The 22,020-nt window shown below is 42.0% G+C and overlaps 1 protein-coding gene across 1 annotated transcript in view; it reads left to right on the forward strand.

Moving 5' to 3' along the window:
- Positions 1-11,182: 11,182 nt before the first annotated feature.
- Positions 11,183-22,020, forward strand: part of THBS4 (thrombospondin 4) — a 54,417-nt gene continuing 43,579 nt past the window's right edge. The window contains exon 1 of the mRNA XM_063128651.1: positions 11,183-11,303. Within this exon, the coding sequence (XP_062984721.1) occupies positions 11,210-11,303 (94 nt within the window). The 5' untranslated portion in view covers positions 11,183-11,209. The remainder of the gene's footprint in view (positions 11,304-22,020) is intronic.

Genomic DNA, 22,020 nt, shown 5'->3' on the forward strand with positions numbered 1-22,020 from the left:
GGGCAGAAGCCTTTCCAGGTGGCTTACATTAAAATTCGTTTAATAAAAAAACTGATAGGCAACAAACATTCATAAAACACCAATAAAACATTACTACATTACAATGAAACATTACATTACAATAAAACATTACAAACATTACTACAAGGCTCAGTAGTTGCAGCTACAAAGCAGAAGAGTCCAATCTTGGCTTTATATTTGATTCCTTGCTCTCCTTTATTCCTCATATTGAGGCAGTAGCTAAATCCTGTCGTTTCTTCCTGTATAATATTGCCAGGATTCGACCATTTTTGTCTGTCTCTTCTGCCAAGACTCTTGTTCACGCACTGGTCATCTCTCGGTTGGACTACTGCAACCTTCTTCTCTCTGGCCTTCCTTCTTCTCACATCAGTCTGCTGGTCTCTGTCCACCACTCTGCCGCTAAGATCATCTTCTTGGCCCGCCGCTCTGACCATGTCACTCCACTTCTGAAATCTCTTCATTGGCTTCCAATTCACTCCAGAATCCAATATAAACTTCTCCTGTTGACCTTCAAAGCTTTTCACGGTCTAGCTCCTGCTTATCTCTCCTCTCTCATCTCACACTATTGCCCCGCTCGTGCTCTCCGCTCCTCTGATGCCATGCTTCTCGCCTGCCCAAGGGCCTCTACTTCCCTTACTCGGCTTCGTCCTTTTTCTTCTGCTGCCCCTTACGCCTGGAACGCTCTTCCAGAACACTTGAGAACTACAAACTCAATCACAGCTTTTAAAACTCAGCTAAAAACTTTTCTTTTCCCTATAGCTTTTAAATATTGAGTTTGTCCTGACTCTATACTGTTAGCTTCACCCTACCCAGTGCCTGTTTACACTTCCCTGTGCCTGTTTGCATTCTCTTTCCCTCCTTATTGTTTACTACAACTTTATTAGATTGTAAGCCTATGCGGCAGGGTCTTGCTATTTACTGTGTAATCTGTACAGCACCATGTACATTGATGGTGCTATATAAATAAATAATAATAATAATAATAATAATAATAATAATAATAATAATAATCAGAGGAAGTGTTTGTAGGCACTTCACACATCACAAGGGGGCTGACTATACATTCTGGAAGCCCCGAGGTGGCTCTGTGGTGGCGCTGCATTGATTATAAAATGCAGCAGCCACCTTGAAGCTATTGCGGTGTTTTCCAGAGAAGCTCCACATTTCAAGTGTTGGGGACTTACCCTGACTTTTCAGGATTGAGCGAGGTGAACATGGCCCTTCCACCGCCTAACCGCGCTCCATCCTCGATGCAGAGGTGTGGCCGGGCAGGCGGTGACCCCTGATAGGTCACCATCTGCTTGGACAGGGGGCAGGCCTGGCCACCGGAAACCCTGCACTTTCACTGTGCATCGGGATTAGCCACTGCCACCCCAACACAGCAAAAGCATGGGGTTTTGCTTATTGTGGCGGCAACTCGCTGCCGTATAGGCAGCCCCAAGATTATCTCTAATGGGCTACTATAGTCTTGCCCCAGCACTGCACTCATCTAGATTGCCTATTTGTTGATAGTCACAAAAGCTTTCATTACTTTATTTACATGTTGTTAAAAGACAGTCTTTTGATTTTATTGTCAGTCTCATTATTTGGTCTTTAAGAATCTCTAATATCTATTATAAATGTATTATTTATTCATATCCCACTTTTCCTTCAAAGGAGGTCAAGGCAGCATATACAGTTTTCTCTCTGCTCAGCCCCACCACCATTTTATCTCCACAACAATCCTGTGAAGTAGATTAAGTTGAGCTATTGTGACTGGTACCTGGTCACCCAGTGAGCTGCATTGTTGAACGGAGATTTGAACATCAGTCTCCAAAGTTATAGTCCAACACTCTTTACATCCATATTACAATCAAATGAGTCCAGAGTTCTGGAAACCTTTTTTGAGACATGCTGTATAAAAAGATGCAAGTTCTTTGCTGCGTTACTAATTTTCAAGTTGCCATTGTTTTGACAACAGAAGCTCACTCAGAAATAAAACTATGCAATTTTAAGAGAGAACATTTGCTCAAATTAATCTTTATTGCACCTAGAGGCAGAAGAAAAAAATTGCAGAGGCACAAACATTCCTTGTACCACATCGTATTGAGTCAGTGTTACCAACAGTTAGGATTTTTATTGAGAGTTTATAGACTTTATGGAGAGACTTGAAATATTTTGTGGTTTCAGTAAACCCCCTTTTCCTGGAGTCAGATTTTGTAAGATATATTTTTCACCTAAGCCTTTGCCCACCATGAATACAGAAACTTTACAGCTTCAGTAGTGAGCCAGCTAAAGAACACTCAAAAATATCCAGCTGTTTTTCACTTTTCTAATGAATTAAACACATGTTTGACCAATCACAAATTAACCGTTGCATGTACCCTTGTGGATCATTTCCTAACACAAATATGATGATACATGTAAAAAAAAAAAATTAAAATTAAAGGAACAACCTGGAAGGCAAAAGAACTTAATTTTTTAAATCAATAAAAAAGAGGGTTGGCTGATCTGGTATTATAGTAATGCAAGAGGAAAGTGTAGTAATAATATATTTGATGCGACAATAAAGAGATATAATAGAAATAAGAGGTTTTTTTAAGCAGCAGAGAAATGAAAGATATCAAAAATAAATACTAAAAACATATTAAATAAATATCCAAATAAGCAGCTAACAAATAAATAAACAGCCACAAGTTGCCTAACATTAAATTATCTTTCAAATAAATGCTTTGGCTTGGCAATCAAATGAACAAAGAGTGGATGCCCATTTAAGACAGATATCTAAATATGATATATTAAGAAAAGAAAAAGGTAAAACCACAGACTACACAGAGGGAAGACTGGAGATATAAGGTTTCTCTAACAGAGTGATTTATAGCGCACTTGTGAATGGCCACTCATGGAAGTTTGCGGGTAGATTACATGATGTTGTGAACATCCAGGACATCCCCCACAGTATCCGTTGCAAATTCCGCCATGAAAAGAACCACTTTTAAAGTGGTAACATCCTTTAAAAAGTGGGATTTTCTGCCACTAGATGGCACTGTCTGAACTGAACAGAGGGGAAGTATTTAATTCAAAGCATGTAGTCCTCCCTCTCTGCCCAAGTAACACACCCAGGAAGCGCAAACGTCCCAAGTAAGCCATGCAGTTTCCTCTTAATGTAAAGACGCCCACAGAGGAGCCTCATAAAAATATCAGCATTGCATCTTTTTCTAAATAGCTGATATAAATGATGGCTCTTAATGCTTTTATATTTTGAATAATTTGTATCACAATAAACAGCAATCACACATCTAGTTTAATTTTATATATATATATATAAACAAACAGATTTTTAAAATGTGAAATGTTGTGGCATAAAATGCCAGCTTCAGGGACTGAAGTGACTGAAGCTGGCAGTTTATGTCAAAATGTTTGACGTTTTAAGAATCTGATTATTAATGTTTTCTTTTAAAAATTATAAACCGGTTGTGCAATTACTGGTAATATATTGTGGTTTGGAGTGATGTGTCATGCACATCACATTCCCTATGTATCCATTTATTTTGTATTATTTATTCAGCTTCTGCTCATTAAGAAGTGTATGGCCTACAGGCCTGCAAACCATGGCTACCCACAAAGGTTTATGGGTGAATGGCAGCTTCTGCTCTTAAGCCAGCAAACTGTTGTTTTTCTGTACTAGTCTGCAACATTCCTCTGTCCATGGGAAGATGAGTCAAAGCACGGTTCTCATTGGAGCATACTAACAAGCTTACATTCCAAGGTAGTTCAGTTGAAAAGCTGGCCATAACACTCTTGGAAACCCAGTTAGTGGGTCTTACCCGTGCCAAAGAGATGTCAAGAAGTGCCTTACTATCAGTAGTGCTCATTACCAGTAATGCTTTTCTGTGCTGAGAATGTAATACCTTGTTAGTAAACCTAGTAATCAATCACTTGATTAACTTGGGAGCAGTGCCAAGTCCAAGTTATGCTATAATTATTCTTGTGCCCAGAGGTGGGGGTCCACATTTTGCCAAAGAGTCTTTTGTGCAGGAAGCCTTTGAAGTCTGGTCCACTTTTATTGGGATATGCCTTCCAGTAAAGACTGTCTCCTTGTAAGTAAACTGTGGATCTGGCTCATTTATTCCCTTGGTAACCCTGAAAAAACCTGAAAGCCCACAGCTGGGGCATACAAGAAGACTGCATACTGCACTTCTAGCTTCTGATATTTCTGCAGACATTGTTCACACATTTTAATCCTATCAATCCTATCTTTACAAGTTTAAGAGCAAGAAACTTTAAGGTTTTTTTTTTTTTAATGAAATCTGATCACATGCACTGTGATCACAAACTAGGGCATGGATCCAGATTTACACTTGGACAAGTGTACTTTCAGCTGGTTATCAGGCTCAAGCCCTTACCAATGGTGGCATCCAGACTATGAAATTTGCTTAGCACTTATTCTTTGTTCCTTTCATTGACAAGATAAAACATTTATTTGAAAGAGCATTTAATGTCTGCCTTCACACACTGCTATAACTCACACTCAAGGGTTGAATATTGGTTGTTGTTAGAAATGTGGGCTGTTGTTGAACCATGGGTTATTGTGTTGTCTGAACCCAGCCATGATTACAAACCATGTTTTGTTAGCCATGAACAACCCATGGTTCACAACCCAACAACAAACCATGGATTCTCTTCATGGGTTGTTCGTAGTAACAAATCATGGTTTTCTAGCATGATTGGATTCAGACAACACTGTAAGCCATGTTTCAACAACAACCAATGGTTCAGTGGCAACCCATGGTCAACTCATACTCAACCCTTAAAAGTAGTTTATTGTGTTGTCAGAACCCAGCCACTTGTTAGGCAACCTGTGGTTCACACAATCAGGAGTTCCTGCTGAATGGGGTGAGCTATGGTGTGGAGAGGAGAGAGAAATCCCTCAAAATCAAGCAGAGCGGCTGAGCCTCCAGCACCCCCCACAGCGCTGAAGAAGAGGGGTAAGAAGAAGCAAGAAGAAGCAAGCAGCAAGCACCAGGAGGTGGAGAAAAAGAAAGAGAAGATACGAGTAAGGTGAGACTGAGTGTGTGTGTGTGTGTGTGTGTGTGTGTGTGTGTGTGTGTGTGAGAGAGAGAGAGAGAGAGAGAGAGGATGTATGGGTGAATGGGGTGCATGGGGTCTTTGAGTGAATGCGTGTGTTTGGAGTGAGTGATGCTGAGTGTGTGTGTGCGCACGCGTGTGAGTTGGGGGGATGATTTGGAGGTGATATTCCTATTAAATAATGCACTTTAGACCCATAGACATTCCTTTCCAATTTGTTTGCTATAATTGGCATGACGTATTTCTTGCACTTTAAAATAAATTTAGCAGTTTCAAGTTTTGTGCTTCTTATTTTTTCCAGGAAATGTATGTTCTTAAAAATCAAAGTTGCCATTTTTTTTTGGGGGGGGGGAGTAGCTCACCTTGCCTAGGGCGCAAAATAGTCTGGCACCGGCCCTGATGCTAGCTTCATAAAAAGCACTGGTAGAGCATGTGCGTGTTAGCTCACAGCCCATGGCTTTTGCACACCACAGCAAATACAAAAACACAACTTTGTGGTATGGTGCAAAAATTGCACCCTGAGCCTGGTGGATACACACAACCATTTCACTACAGACTAATAGCCATCATGTGGATTTTTAAAAAATACATATGTCCAAATAGTAATATAAAGAAAATGATTCAGAAACTGCAATTGGCATATAATTGTGAGAGCTAGGCATTTGGATCATATTACTCCTGTTCTTGATCATTTATATTGGCTACCTGTTAGTTTCTAGCCTCAATTCAAGGTGCTGGTACTGGCCTTTAAAGCTTTAAAAGACTTGAGATGGGATCACAATTATCTGAAGGACTGCTTACAAAGGGTGACCATATGGAAAAGAGGACAAGGCTCCTGTGTCTTTAACAGTTGTAACAAAAAGGGAATTTCAGCAGGTGTCATTTGCATGAATGCAGCATCTTGTGAAATTCCCTCTTCATCACAACAGTTAAAGCTGCAGGAGCTATACTAGAGTGACCAAACACAAAAGAGGGCAGGGCTCAGTAATGCCATATGGGTAAGGTATTTTATTATGTTAAAGGCAATGCTCCTAGATGATATGTACAAATATTTTGCAGACTGATGGTGCCAACCTGGCCCAGTCTTGGCAGTAGAAGACCATGTATGGCTGTTAACCCTGTACCTCTCCAAACAATGGCCCATCTATCAGCAGCCCAGAGTTCTGGGCTCAGATGTCATGGAGCATCACTCGCTCCTAAACAACCCACAGTTAATGAATGGTGGGTTGTTTGATCATAGAATCATAGAATAGTAGAGTTGGAAGGGGCTTATAAGGCCATGGAGTTAGTGTTGGAATCCTCAGGCTAATTTTTGCAAGTTGGATGTACTAGCAAAGGTGAAGTAGGGGCTAATTTCTTCAGCCCAATCTTCCTGCTGGAGGGGAGACAAAATAATTTATTTTTGAGCTGAAGTGAAGGTGCTAATAAAAATATTTCATTTCCTTTTTGGGCTAAAGCACAAATGCATTGAAGAAATAAAACTCAATCAGCTGATGTTCAAACCTTTTGGTTACGAATGTTACGGCTGGTACAGAAACGATGAAGAAAAAGAGAGATGTATACTCTGGTGTTGAATGAAAATTGCAATATTTAATGATGATTTCCTCAGTGAAAAGTAAAAAATAATGCGTAGATTTAAAAAAGACACGTACACTAGCTCGACATTTTGGGCCCTTAGGTCCTTCATCAGGAGCTGCAAACAAATTGAACAATCTATCAGAAAATATTTCTTTAGAAATAACCATCCTTTTTACACTTTATCTTCAATGTACAATACAAACAAAGAACAACACTCATAAGAGCAAATGCTTTTCAGCAAACAGTTTTTGGTCAACCTATGTTTCTCAGCAAACAGTTTTTGGGCAAACTATCTTTCTCAGAAAATTCCTCTGACCTGAGGGCAGTTTGCCTATATATTACTCCAGTATTTTGAATATGCTGTGTAAACTTACGTATATGCATAACTCACCAGCCCGTAGGTTGTCTGCTCTCTAAGCAAAACAAGCTACCCTTGAAAAACAGAGATTCAATGCCAGTTTTCTCCTGGTTCCCTACTCCCCTGTACTGTTGTTGAGGTTTGTTTGTATAACAAGTGCTGAATATCTTTCCCTATATTGTCCTGAGGAGGACTGCTTGAACTGCAAAAGATACTAACTACACACTACAAGGACAAACGGCTATTACTTATCTCAGTTAGAGGCGTGGGCTTGCCAGCTGAGTGCTAAATAAGGTAGTGATTCTGTTGTCACTCATATACTCCATGATTATGTTCCTAATTACACTATCAACATATGTGCGCCCAGTTGTACAATAATTTTTGCCCTAATACATGTGGAGCAATACAAGTTATAGGGTACAGAAACGTTCAAGCCACCTCAGCTTTGCTTGGCATTGTGGGATTGTAGTGCAGAATATAATGCTATAGCAAGTGCCGTGTAGGACCAGAATGAGAAACCTGCTTCCAGCTGACTACAAAAGAACAGTGCCTTAGTAGTGCTAAAGGGCCCTACGCTATCTGAGCCTATAAAGTATATAGATAACTTTTAAAACTCTAGCAACATCTGTAATGATATTTGTAGCTACATATAACTGTACAGGTTAATAAGGCATCTGTGTGAGTTTAGCTCAACTCCTAAATTTGTCTTTCCACCTTTTCCACAGAAGTCTGCATGTTTGGCATATAGAAAAATTGTCTATTGCTGTTGATCTTACTTAAGAAAATGTCAGTGTCTTATTCATATTCCAAGCTATGAAAAATGACTCATTGATTAAGACAAGTTTTACAATTTGTTCAGAAAGAGCACAAAAGGCCCACTGTCTTTCCAAAAATGCAGGGTCTGAGTCAGTGTTTTTTTGGGGGGCGGGGGGAGGAACAAGCCTGCCATTCCCAAATAAATTGTTCTGGATTATATCCCACTTGAGTTCAGTATGACCTCTCTGAATTAAAGGAGATGAAGAACAGCAATCACTGAACATTTACACTTTCATAGCCCTGTTAAAGTCAGGGCCTACTGTGATGCTGTCTCCTACTTAGTCGGACCATTGGTTCTTCTGGCTGCTATAAATGGCAGCAACCCTTTAAATGGCCAGTAAGTTTAAGTGGTCAGTAACTCACAGCCAAGACACAATATTTATTTGGATGTATTTATTTAAAAGATTTTTAATTTGCCTTTCTGGGGACATTGTCTACACAAGGCCGCTTACAGTATCACAAAAAACATGAACATACAAATTACAATTAAACATACAAACACACACTCAGAGTAGCAGCAGCTAATGATTTTTAAGTACCACATGCAGACTAGAATAAATGTATTTTTGGTGGGAGGGGCTGGGGTTTACAAACCAGCAGTGATGAAGCCATATATATCTCCCTTGGGAGGGTGTTCCAAGGGTCTGGGACCATTGCTGAGAAAACCCTGTCCCTAGTACCCACCATCCTAATGGATCTTGCTGATGTGCCAGAGAATAGGGCCTCTGATGCTAATCTCAATGCTCTGGCAGGCTTATATAGGTGTAAGCTAGGGTGACCATATGAAAAGGAGGACAGGGCTCCTGTATATTTAACAGTTGTATAGAAAAGGGAATTTCAGCAGGTGTCATTTGTATGCATGCAGCACCTGGTGAAATTCTAGCTGAAGTATAACTAGCATGACCAGATACAAAAGAAGGCAGGGCTCCTGCAGCTTTAACTGTTCTGATGAAGAGGGAATTTCACTTGGTGCGGTGTGACTACAGGAATCTGCTACATAATCCATAAAGTTAAAGTCCTGTTTAACGGTGAATTCAAGTGATGGGTGCTAACAGGATTATAGCCAAAATGAGGCCCCTAAGAAATAATGGGGAAGTATCAGTATACTAAGGGAAACTTTGAGGCCTGCAGCCCTCCCCAAAAACTTTTAAAACAATAATGAAGAGGGAATCCACCCTCAATAAACAGCCAGATGAGGACTGAGCATGCTCAGTAGCCACAGACTGCAGACTGACAGCTGGAAAAGAAGAATGGAATGGGGGGGGGAGTAGTGGGTTACGCTACTCAGGGGGTGTTGCTGGCTGGAGCCCTGAACAGGAACACCTTTAAAAAAAAAAAAAAAGAAGAAGAAGGGTGGATATACTGCAACATTTTTTTGCAGGTCCCACTTATATGGCCTATACAGAAGTGAAACCGCCCTTTAAAATTAGACCCTCAACCACATTGCAGCTGCAAAAATATTGTCAATGGTTCCTGCACACAAGAGTCAACATCCAAAGATGATTAATTTGGAAACTACCAAAAGCTCTTAAAGAAAACCGCAATTCTCTGACAACTTTCCATGTCTGCTGCTTATCATGTGGTCTCTTGCACACTCAACCATGCCTTAAAACTTTAAACAACGCCCTTTCACAGACTAAATAGCTTACCTTTAGGTTGCCTCTTGACAAACGGTTCCAGAAAGAGAGTGCAAAGAGATCCAAAGTAATTATGCAAAATGAAAAATAAAATAAAATGTATGGGCTCAATTTGTCCAGTGAAACATTTACTAACATCTAGTTTGTATCACATTTTATTCTACACATTTTTCACAAGGATGTTAAAATTTCATGAAAATCCCATCAGTATTGGCTTGTAACATCAAGTGACAAAAATACATTGATGCATTTCCAGAGCACACTGTCAGAAAGAAACAACTCGTTTCATGCTAATATATTTGTTTTAAAACCCATTCCACGCAAAGGTGCAGGATAGATTATATTTAAAATTGCAATTTATAAACAAATCTCATTAAACTATAGCATTGCTCACAAAGAATAAAAAAAAGCAACGAATGAATCCAGCTATATCACAGAACTCTATGAGAATGTCCTCAGAAGGAAGTTCCACAGAGTTCAATGGGACCTACTCCTAGGGAAGTACATATACCCTGCATAGGATTGCATCCCATAGGATTCACTGTAAAGAACCAGGACTCCATCACAGATTGATTGATTGATTCATTCACACAAACCACAGAATCTTCAAAGCATGACAACCTTTTCTATCGTAAACGTTTAGGAAAAAGCTATTGGAGTTCGAGGCACTGGAACAAAAGGTAACCGCCAGAAGGGGGGAAACTTCCATTGCGACCAGTGACCCTAACAAGACAAAACCCTAAATCAGAACGAAAACAAAGAAGTCTCATTTGAGAATCCAACAGTGTGTGCATCTATTAACCTTTGTTAAAATCAAAAATCCATAGACGCTTAGAGTTGGTCAATATATACGTTTTGACCAGCTTCACGTACATAGATTTTTAAGATTTAGAAATGAAAATTTCAAGATCTGTTTCATCATCATTTTCCTCCTTTGCTTCCAGATTTGTCATATATATTTGTAAAACGATTCTGGGACGTTTTCCATGCCCAGGTTCTCTGAGAGGTCCAAGGCGTTGCCCCCCATCCGGCACGTGCCTCTTGGTGTTCTGTGGGTTTTGAAAGCACCGTGGGCACCTTCGAGATCGGTCTGCTCTCTTTCGGACCCGCAACGCCTGCGTTTCCCCCAGGGGAGACTGATTTCGATGGGGCTGTGAATCCATTCTGGGTTCCAGTCAGAACTCTAACAGAGCTATCCGAGGTGCCGAACCCATTCTGGGGATAGGGTTCAGCACCTTGGATAGCGCCTTTAGAGTTCCGTCTGGTTCTGACTGCACCTCAGAATGGATTCACAGCCCCACCGAAATCGGAGCCACCAGCCTCTACTGCCTACCTCCCATTGCACCCCTTTCTTCTAGATCTGAAGTCTGACCGGTGGGGGTGGGGGCGGGGGGGAAAAACTACTTTCTGGCCAATGGCTGCAGCCTCTGTCCCTTTAGCTCCGCCCCCCATTACCCCAGTTAGGTCTGTCTCCTCCGCTAGTTAAAACAGTTGTTGTCTGGGCTGCTGTAATCCAGTGCGCGGCTGTCCCAGCAACAGGTAGGAGCCCCGTAGCCAGCCCTCAATTTGTCTCCATGCTTTTCGCTTAGAGGGCAGATCCTAGCGCATCCTTCTCCATCCAAACCCAAGTGCAATCGGAGGCGGAATTGAACAGCAGCAGCAGCAGCAGCAGCAGCAGCAGCAGCAGCAGCAGCAGCAGCAGGAGTTTGGGGCATCTTCCTTAGCTGGAGTGATGGACAGGATGAACAAACGCAAAGCCGCCTTCCTGCTCTTGCAGATGGCCCTGCAGCTTTGTCCTGGCTTTAGCACTCAGCCTGCCCCTCAAGGTAAGAGGCAACAGCCCCCTTCTGGAGGCTCCAGGGCAAGGGGAAGGCTTTGCATCCCCTTCTTTGCTGGAGCTGAACTTTGCAAAGGGGGAAGATATTTATGGGAATAGGTGACCAAGAACGGCATTCCCACCAGGACTCAGGACTGTTTATTGTCCAGAGCAGGAGACTTGATGGGAAACACATGGCAGCAACAGGATCCTCAAGACGGGCTCCCCCCGGCGATGGCGGCCCCGTTTCTGGCAAAGAAAAACAGGCGTCTTTGAATTTACAAATCAAATTCGACAAAGAAATTAATTTAAAAAATAAACTTTTGTCATGGGTGATGGTAGCGCTACAAGAAATACGAAGCCGCGTGTTTGTTGGAATTCCTTTAGAATAAGAAGCATTAATCAGAACCATAGGTTTTTCTGTTACCAAGTTTTCGTTTTAAGGAATTCCTTTAGAATAAAGATAGCAAAGCCCATTTAAAAATGTTTTTGCAGTCTGATGCTTGGGAACACAGTGACAAATTTCACGGATTGTTGTGAAGAATCCCACACCTAGAAAAAGATCTGTAGGACCACACAGTCCTACTTTATTCTCTGTGACTCTCATTTTTCTTCCTTTCGTTTGTCTAGGACTGAACACATTAGCAAACTGATGTGATTCATCCCTTTATTAAGATATGGTTTCTTCTTTTTATCTTTTTATATATAAATCAAAACTCTTGCCTGTGAAAGGGTGTCATGATGGAATGATGATGACAACAACTAATGTCTCTCTGAAAAACAAGTGATTTACAATATTAACAGTACAATCATATGTATGTCTACTCAGAATTAAGTTTTGTTAAGTTTAATGGGTCGTACTCCCAGGTATGTCTGCAGTTTTACACAACCCCCATTGAACACAGTGAGACTTACTTCTGAGTAAAGAAGTAAGGGGGTTATTTATCTGAAATTATACCTTGATGTATGTTGTAAAAACAACTCAACAACAAATCACTAAAATAAAACAACAAATCAATCAAAACCAAATAAACACACACACACACACACACACACACACACACACACACACACACACACACCAGGAAGAACCCAGTGCTACAGAAGCCTAACAAAAAGTAATAACAATATTAGAAACTGCAGTAGTCAGCAAAAATGGAAACAAAAGCCCAACCTGGATCAAAGAAACTAATTTCAACTTAGCCCGAAGGCTGCATGAAAAAGCTAGGATTTAGCCTGGTGCCTGTAACCATATAGTGACTGAGCCTGGTGCGCTCCCTTTGGAAAGGAGGGAGTGGCCACTTACACTTTGCCAAACAAGCAAGAAAAAGGAAATGCATCTCACACACACACCCAGATACAGATTTGCATAAAATTTGCATATATAAATGGTGCAAATTTGGAAGTGATTACTATAATGTAAATCAAAATGCAATACATTTCACTGTGAGCAGATGACCTGTTTACTTGACTGCTCAGTCTGCTGTCCAGGTGCTAACTGTGGAGGGGCAACTTCAAAGACCTCTGCTTTCCCTTCTTAGGGCTCTTTATCTTTAGGACTGGACAACATGCCAAATAAAGGATGCCTACAAATGTCTCCTGTAAAGTAGAGCACATGGCCAAGCTATGGGGAGGACATTTCATAAAGCCATCTGAAAAAGCCCTATCTCTAATAGAAAACTGCTGAACCTCATTCAGTGAACGTACCTGGTACAGAGCCCTAATGGTGGTGAGAAACTATTGTAATAGTCTCATGGTACCACCTCTTTAGGCTGCAGTCCTAAACACACTCATCATTAATTCCATTAAACTCAGTGATCCTGTTCAGATGACATGCTAAACCATGGTGGTTAAGCATTTTGAGCTAAACATTATGGCTTAGTGTGTTGGGTGAACCATTCCTAACCATGGCGGCTACCTAACCACGGTTTAAACACACTCATCATTTGCTGCAAAAGGGTTAGCGGCCTAAACATGGCTTAGCATGTTGTCTGAACAGGTCCAGTGGGTCTTATTTTTGAGTAGGAATGCCTACGATTGTGCTACTGGAGATACTCCTGTTATTGATTCCAAGTTGAGTGGGAGTAATTATTTAATTCAAATTGCTATTTAGTACTTCACCTTATTTAGACGATAGTGTAGCTTACACTGTTGTGTTGCTAATATTACCAAAATGATGATATAACAGAGCTATTGAAATAGGAATAAGCAGTTTTTGTAGTTGATATTCTTTTAAGGATAACATATTTATGATTTTAGTTTTTCCATGTAGGCACCATGCATAATAATACTGCTAAAATCCTAAACATTCATTCATTCATTCATTCATTCATTCAAGAAAGATTAATCAGTTAATTGGTTGACCATGTTATTCATCTCTTTTCATGTGTTACCCAAGGGCTATGTGTAAGAATGACATTTTAAGTTACCTGGATGAAGTGGAAAAGAAACTTGATGAGTAGAAAATCTTATAATGTATTCACAGGACAGTATTTTGAATTATCTTAAAAAGCAGTGCCTGTTGAGGAAATAAATGGATAATCGTAAATGAGAAGCAGCTATAGTGTCAGGCTCCAGTTCCCTGGAAAGAGCTCCTGTGCAGCCCCCTATGGCTGAGAGTCCATAGGAAAATGTGTAAGTGACAGAGAGGGAGGTCTGTGGGTGGGGTCGTACCTGCACCGTTGAAGGCTTCCTGGTACACCCATGGATGGCTCTGCCAGGGTAGAGGTCCACCAGCGGAGTGCCATCAATGGTGGTGGGCAAAACAGCACTTTCTGGTGACATGTTAATGTGTGCATGTGTTGGGGCAGTGTGGATTCACAGGATCTAAATCCTCCCCTCCGATATGTCCACAAAATTGACCTGAAACTACACCTGGTTTGGAGGTGGTGGGAACATATTTGCCCCTCACTGGAGTCAATGGGAGGGTGAAACAAGCAAACAAAAAGCTTCCTTCCTTTCTCCCTCCCCCTGGAATAGGATGGCTCTGGTCTTGTGTCCTTGTTTATAGAGGACTGTCCTCTATTTGAAGGGCTGTCTCGCCCCATTTCAGTTTTAAAATGAAGAACCATAAAAGCTGCTATCCATCATCACAGACAGGCACAAATCATAGAATCGTAGAACAGCAGAGTTAGAAGGGGCCTACAAGGCCATCGAGTCCAACCCCCTGCTCAATGCAGGAATCCACCCTAAAGCATCCTTGACAGATGGTTGTCCAGCTGCCTCTTGAAGGCCTCTAGTGTGGGAGAGCCCACAACCTCCCTAGGTAACTGATTCCACCGTCGCACTGCTCTAACAGTCAGGAAGTTTTTCCTGATGTCCAGCTGGAATCTGGCTTCCTGCTCAGTCTTCCACATTACCTGCTCAGTCTTCCACATTATGGTAAGACTTTTTGTAAACCGCCCAGGGAGCTTCGGCTATTGGGCAGTATAGAAATGCAATAAATAAATAAATAAATAAATAAATAAATTTCTATTTTAATAATAATAACAATAATAATATCTAAATCTGCATTCTATACATGCACATTTTATGCAAATTTGTGTCCTCTGTGGTCCTTTATTTTTGGTGATTTCCTCTTTTTTGTTGATGCATAAATGGCCACCCTAATCAAGGAAAATGTTTCATGTTTCTTAAATAAACCTGTTCAAATACATTACCCAGAATGGCACACAGAGTTCAGCCCCATAGATTTCAGCGAGACTTAACTTTGCCCGTGCATAACTTTGCACTGGTGTGTGGCCATTGTTTCACACACACAGGCTGATCATTGCACCTCCTTTGCAGCCAGCTCCCTGCTGTTAACTCCACGAATCTCCTGCCTTCCATTTTGGTTGGTACCCTATTCAGAGTCCCCCAAATCACTACAATTTACCCATAATTCCAAGGAGGGTTAATAGGTTTTTAGGCTAAGAGGTTAAGACAGTGGAGGCTGGTAGCTTTGATGTCAGTGGGGCAGTGAATCTGCTCTTGGTTTCAGTCAGAACTCTAAAGGAGCTGTCTTCTTATGTTTTTATGCTTGTTCATGGTAAGCTAAAATTCTCAGCAATTCTGGCTCACTGTGACCTGTGAACTGGCCCCTTTTGTACAGTCCAAGGGATCACATTGATCCTTCTCACATCCCTGTCCTTAGGCCTCAGCAAGCATTTGCTCCCCACTTCAAATCCCCAGATGACTCAATGACACAAAACTCATTCTGATGTTATATGAAGGATATGTGAAAGAGAAAGTAATTGGCCACAGCCGCTTCTACCAAACTGGTACCCTTCAGATGTTTTGGATGCATCCCCCAGAATTCTTTACTATTAGCCATACTTACTGGGGCTGATGGGAGTTGAAATCCAAAACATCTGGAGGGCACAATGTTGGGGAAGGCTACGCTGCAGTATAACATTATCTATGAATGTGTATTCAGTAGTACTTGGGTTTAAAATAAACATTCTGAGTGGGAACCTGATTTAGTTAGTAGCACTTCGTTCCTATTGAAATCAGTGGGATGTTATGATTAATTTGCCCCGTTGATTGTAATGAGATCTCATTTCTATGAATGTCTGGAGCCAACACAATGTTACACTGAAAGTGGCCTAGAAAGCAGATATTTTACTTTCATGCAGTTTCTGATAATTGCTCTGGCGATTCAGAAATTGCTGCTGCATGTTGACTCTGAAGTAAGATCCACTGAGTTCAATGGGGCTTGCTGCGAGATAAATAGGAATAGGATTGCAGTCCAAGTAATATTGGCTGTAAGAGTGCTTACAACTGCACCTCAGCAATTACCTTACACCGTTTTTCTTGCACTGCCGAAGATAGTGTAAGAAATCTTACATTTTAATATGCTAAAACATATCACAGTAACATACCACAACCAGGACAGCCATAAAATAATCAAGCAAGTATACCCTTTACTCACATTACAATTGGCTCAAGTGAGTTATCATGTAAAGCTGTGAGTTATCTACAAATTAAACCAATTAAAGATCACATTTCTCATTACTAGCATCCCCAATACAACATCTGCTATTGTTACTTTGTCATGTAAACGCTCCGGGTGGAAGCAAACAGCACCAAGAGCAGACATACAAAATAAAATGGACTGAAAAGTAGACGTTCTTTAGCTTAGAGGGGAGCTGGATTTCGGAAGGAGAAAAAGAAGTGGAGCAAAAGAACATTTCTCTGTGGTTCGCTACAAAACAAGAGGATAATATAAAGTAAGCTGAGGACAATACTTTTAAACCTATAGCTATAAAAAAAACACATCTCATTGTAAAATTAACTTTGGAAACCTGCTTGTCATGACATGATTAAAATCGAGAAATAACATGATTTTTAGAACAGATTCGATGATAATGATTTATTGCATTTGTATACTGCCCCATAGCTGAAGCTCTCTGGGCGGTTTACATAATATTTAGACAATTAAAAACAATATACAAAACTTAAAAACCACAAAAACATACAATATACACATACATTTAAAACCACTATAACAACATTAAAAATCTATGAGCCTAAAAAAAACAGACCAGGCTCATTTCATATTGCTAAATGCCTGGGAACGGAAAATAAATGTGTGGAAAATAAAGCACAACTATGAAACAGCTGGGATTGTAAATCCTAATGTATCTCCAGAAGTGTGTGCAGGCTGAACTATGAGTGTAAGACATGTTTTCCCACTGACTTTCCTGTTCTATAGCTGTCGTCTTGCCTCAGTGCTGCATTACAATCACTTTTAAACTCCCTTGAACTGGAAAAAAGCTTCCTGTCATGGAGCAGCAGGACATGGGAGAACGAAGGTTGTGCTTCAGGAAGATAGTTATTTAGAAGCGCTGGTGCATGCGTGTCCACAAGCTGATGTACGTGTAATTATGCTCTCTGCAGTGACAAAATATAGGTCAGCGCATGGGCTCTCTGGAGTCTCCTCAGGATGCAATCCTATGCATGTCTAGACACACACAAAAGTTCTTCAACTCCCAGCATTCCCCAGCAAGCTCAGTGGTGTACGTAGGTAACTTTACACCCTGGACTTAATGGTCTTATGCGGGGCCCTTTAGATGCTCTGTGTGTAAAGCAATTAACATTTCTCTTTTCTCCGCCTCTCTGGGCTTTACAACTGCTTTTTTGTTCCTGATACGTTAGAGCAAAAACAAGCAAAATACCCTGATCCGGTCCATTTTTGTATTTTAGATTCACTGAAATCGTAGCACCATTATGTCTGTAGGAATAAAATGGAGTTTGCTTCTGTTGCCCTGATCATTAACACAAATACTTGGGAATGAAGTACCATTTTGTCACAGGAGATGTTACTATATTATTTATTTATTTATTTATTTTAAAACCACACACAATAAAATAGGCATCTTCAACCATCTGCATGCCTGGTTGCTGGTGTTCCTCACGATAAAAGGTTTTTTAAAATGCTGCGAAGTGAATTATTTACTTTGTTATTATTGTATTTCTACAGCCGGGGTGGGTGGAAGAGGGTTATTGGATTTTCTGCCTGATATCTCATCCAAAGAACTTGGCAGACTTTGGATGCTCTGTACCTTGACTTGGGTTGCTATTTACTGGTGTGCCTCAGGCAGCAAAATGTCTTGGGCCGGCCCTGCCAGCTTGGCCAGGTGTTGATGTTGGGCCTGTTTGCCATTTTGTGATCACCTGTCATTCCTTGGGAGGTCATTTGCAGGGGGGTGGGGCTGGCCTGCAGGGCCCTGGACTTTGGCCTGAGGTCCACCCCTAGCTGCACCAGTAAGTCTTCTATGAGGAGGAAAATACAAGACTGTAATCCTGTGCATGCTGGCTGGGGAATGCTGGGAGTTGCAGGACTTTGTTCTGTCTAAACATGCATAGGATGGTGCCTTTACTGCATTTAAACATTAATAAATAATCCAGCCAAAGTGAAGCATTTGAAAGTCCTTTGATATTTCCCTTTGAAATTGACCATGGTATCCTTCTGGAAGGTCTGGCTGAGTTGGGAGTGGGGGGCACTGCATTCCAGTGGTTCCGCTCCTACTTGGCGGGTCGGCTCCAGAAAGTGGTGCTTGGGGAACATTGCTTGGCCCCGTGGACTCTCCAGTATGGGGTTCCGCAGGGGTCAGTCTTGTCCCCCATGCTGTTTAACATGTACATGAAACCGTTGGGTGCAGTCATCCAGAGTTTTGGAGTGTGCTGTCATCAGTATGCTGATGACACGCAGCTCTTCATCAGGTGTGGCTGTGGATGTGCTGAACATTGCAGGGGCCTGGCTGCGACAATGGACTAGATGAGGGCTAATAAACTGAAACTCAATCCAGACAAGACTGAGATGCTGCTGATCGGATGGGGAGTGTTCAACCGGTTCTGGATGGGGTTGCACTCCCCCTGAAGGAGCAGGTTCGTAGCTTGGGGGTTCTCCTAGAACCATCTCTGTCACTTGAGGCTCAGGTGGCCTCGGTGGCACTGAGTGCTTTCTACCAACTCCGGTTGGTGGCCCAGCTATGCCCCTATCTGGACAGGGATAACCTAGCTTCAGTTGTCCATACTCTGGTAACCTCCAAATTAGATTACTGCAATGCCCTCTACATGGGGCAGCCTTTGAAGACGGTTCAGAAGCTGCAGCTTGTGCAAAATGCAGCGGCCAGATTGATATCTGGAACAGGGAGGTTTGAGCATATAACACTGATTCTGGCCTGCTTGCATTGGCTGCCTATACGTTTCCAAGCCTAATTCAAGGGCCTATAAAGCCCTACATGGCTTGGGACCGCAATACCTGATGAAACGCCTCTCCCGACATGAACCTACCCATACACTGCGCTCAACATCTAAGGTCCTCCTCCGAGTGCCTACTCCGAGGGAAGCTCAGAGGATGGCAACAAGGGAGAGGGCCTTCTCGGTGGTGGCCCCCCGGCTGTGGAATGATCTCCCCGATAAGGCTCGCCTGGCGCCAACATTGTTATCTTTTTGGCGCCAGGTCAAGACTTTTCTCTTCTCTCAGGCATTTTAACAGCATTTAACAAGGTTAAGTTTGTTTTTAATGGCCCCCGGAATTGTTTTAGATGGATACTGTTGTTTTTTATACTGTTGTTTTTATGTTTCTGATGGTTTTTTAAATTTTGTATACGTTTTAATGTTTACCATTTTTAACTGTTGTAAACTGCCCAGAGAGCTTCGGCTATGAGGTGGTGTATAAATGTAATAATAAAATAATAATAAAGTAAAATAAGGATTAAAAATGCCTAATTTGTTTGGATTGTGGCTTTTGTTTTTAAATATTTATTTATTTATTTCCTCCTCCCCCATAGCTACCCTTGTTTTGTTTGTTTGTTTTAACTTGAGAGGATTATTCTTGAAAAATTTGAGAATCCATTTCCAAAGTTCCCAATCCACATTGCCTCCAGACTGTGTAAACAATTGGCTTAATTCACTGTGGGAAGTCATGCATTCTGTGTACACTTACAGGCTAAGAAGCTTTTGTTCAGCTCTTTGCTGTCAATTAACCTCTGTGAATGTCGGCAGCTAGTTCTTCGGATAAGTACTGCTAAGTGTAACTACTTGGTAAATGGGTTATCCATAAGAACCAGCCAAGTGATGGGGGGAATTGCACCACATCCCTGCTTCATTGTATTTGCAACCAGCTGCAGGTACCTGGTAAAATTCTACACACCAATTGGCAGGACACTACAGATGACCAGCTTGGATATGCAGTGTGGTAATTTACCATTTTGTAAATCGGGGTGTTGAATCTCAGGTCTGCAGGCCAAATTTGGGCCGCCTGGGGTCCTAATCCAGTTCTCCAGGGTTCCCTAAATGGTCCTGCTTCCACTGACCTTTCACCCTTTCCCCTGATTGCCAATTATTGGGTGGTTCCCGGCTTTTGAGCATTCTCTCCCCCCCCCTGCCCCGCCCCCAATTCTCAAAGGTTGAAATGGCTCTCCTAAAGCTTAATTATTGGCAGTAAGAGCTTTAAGCTAAAAAATATGCTGGTATTTTGGCCCCACCCCCTTCGCCTTTGATCACACCTCCTTTGCATTCAGCCCCACCCACCACTGGAATGCAGCCCCTGAAAGCTTCGCTGAAATTGCATTTGATCCTCAAGCTGAAAATAAAGATTCAGCGCCCCTGTTGTAAATGATTGGCTAATAGCAGTCTTTGTAGGACTGAAACCATAGGCCTGGTTTCACGCAGGTGCCCAGGTGGTGACAGCATGACCGAGGAATGGGCACATGCTCTTCCCCATGCACATAAAGGTAATGTGTGTGACGTATATGCTCTGCTACATGCTGGGAAAGAAGGCATGTGGGGATGACTCTCCCCATATATTTTTTCTCCAATTTAGTTGCGCAGGGAACAAGGCTTGGAGGGATGACTCTTCTCCACACCGTCTTCCCCAGCAAAATTGTGGCAGTGGAAGCAGAGGGGAGATATTTGGAAGCGGGGTGGTGGACGGCGCTGCATGGAAATTCATGATGAGCTGCACAGAAGGCTTCCGAGGGGTGCTTGCCATCCTCAGGTCCTGACTTGCCCATTTATGCTCTGTATTGTGACCCATGAAAGCCTGCTTTGTATGACCTTTCCCCCTGTTTTGAGGTAAAAGTATCACATGAACTTGACAGTTACATGTATGGGCCTCCATATGGAGTACTTGCATCACAGATTCTTAACATATGTGTAGTGGTGGAGAAAAAAGCATGTGCTGCTAACTCTTCTACCACACTTTTTTTTTACTGCCTGGGTATGTGTCTGAACGGAGCAGAAATTGGTGATCTTCCTTCCTCCTCTTGCAGTCTTCTTTGCTTCTCCTCAGCTTTCTTTCCCCTCAGCGGATGTGATACCTCTGTTCATGAATCACAAAATCAAAGGTCTGGTTTTTAGCTTCTGAATGTTTGCACTTCTCTTTATAACAGGGATCCCCAACTTTTTTGGACCTGGCACACATTTGGGGATTTGAGAAACTGCTATGGACACCACCACAAAATGGCTCCCACGGAAGATGTGGCTAGTCACATAATGGCTCCCGTGGGGGGGGGGCTGGTCAAAAGGGAGCTAAAGAGGAAGTGGTGGTAGGAAAATAATGAGGCTAGTGGGTGGGAGGGAGGAGGAATAGCAAGCCAAAGAGGTAGAGGGAAGAGAAAGAGCAAGGCTAGAACCTGGGAGGGAGAGGAAACAGTGAGGCAAAGGGGTAGAGAAAGAGCAAGGCTAGAACCTGGGAGGGAGGGGAAACAGTGAGGCAAAGGGGTAGAGAAAGAGCAAGGCTAGAGATGCTAAGAGGAGGAGAAACAGTAAGCTAAAGAGGTGGGGTGGGGGATAGAAACAGGGAGGCTAGAAAGGGAGACAACAAAGACCACCCTACCATTTCCTATGATTTTTATTCAAAGTCTATTTTTTGAGGGGACAGGACCTACAGAGCTTCATGAATGCTCTTGGGGGTCTCTGCAGGTGCTGCATTGGGGACTCCTGTTTTACAAATATCGGGCCTTTGTTCCCCATTATCTCCTCATATGGCACTTTTAATCAGCAAAGAGTTTTATAGCTTTTTCTGTTGAACAACGTCTCACTTCAACGAAGTGCTACCCAACACAGTTGCTCTTTGCTGCTAAATCCAGCATGTCTCCACCCAGAGCCAGGAATAAGTCCTGTCTGCTGTGAAAAATGTACCACCTACAGAGGGAGCTTCCAGGCAGCAATGTTTTCTATCAGCCGTGTGGCTTATATGCGAGTACAGCTTGGCCACAGAAACAGCGCCCTGTTAATTC

The sequence above is a fragment of the Elgaria multicarinata genome, chromosome 6 (assembly GCF_023053635.1).
Source record: "Elgaria multicarinata webbii isolate HBS135686 ecotype San Diego chromosome 6, rElgMul1.1.pri, whole genome shotgun sequence".
Taxonomy (NCBI): Eukaryota; Metazoa; Chordata; class Lepidosauria; order Squamata; family Anguidae; genus Elgaria; species Elgaria multicarinata.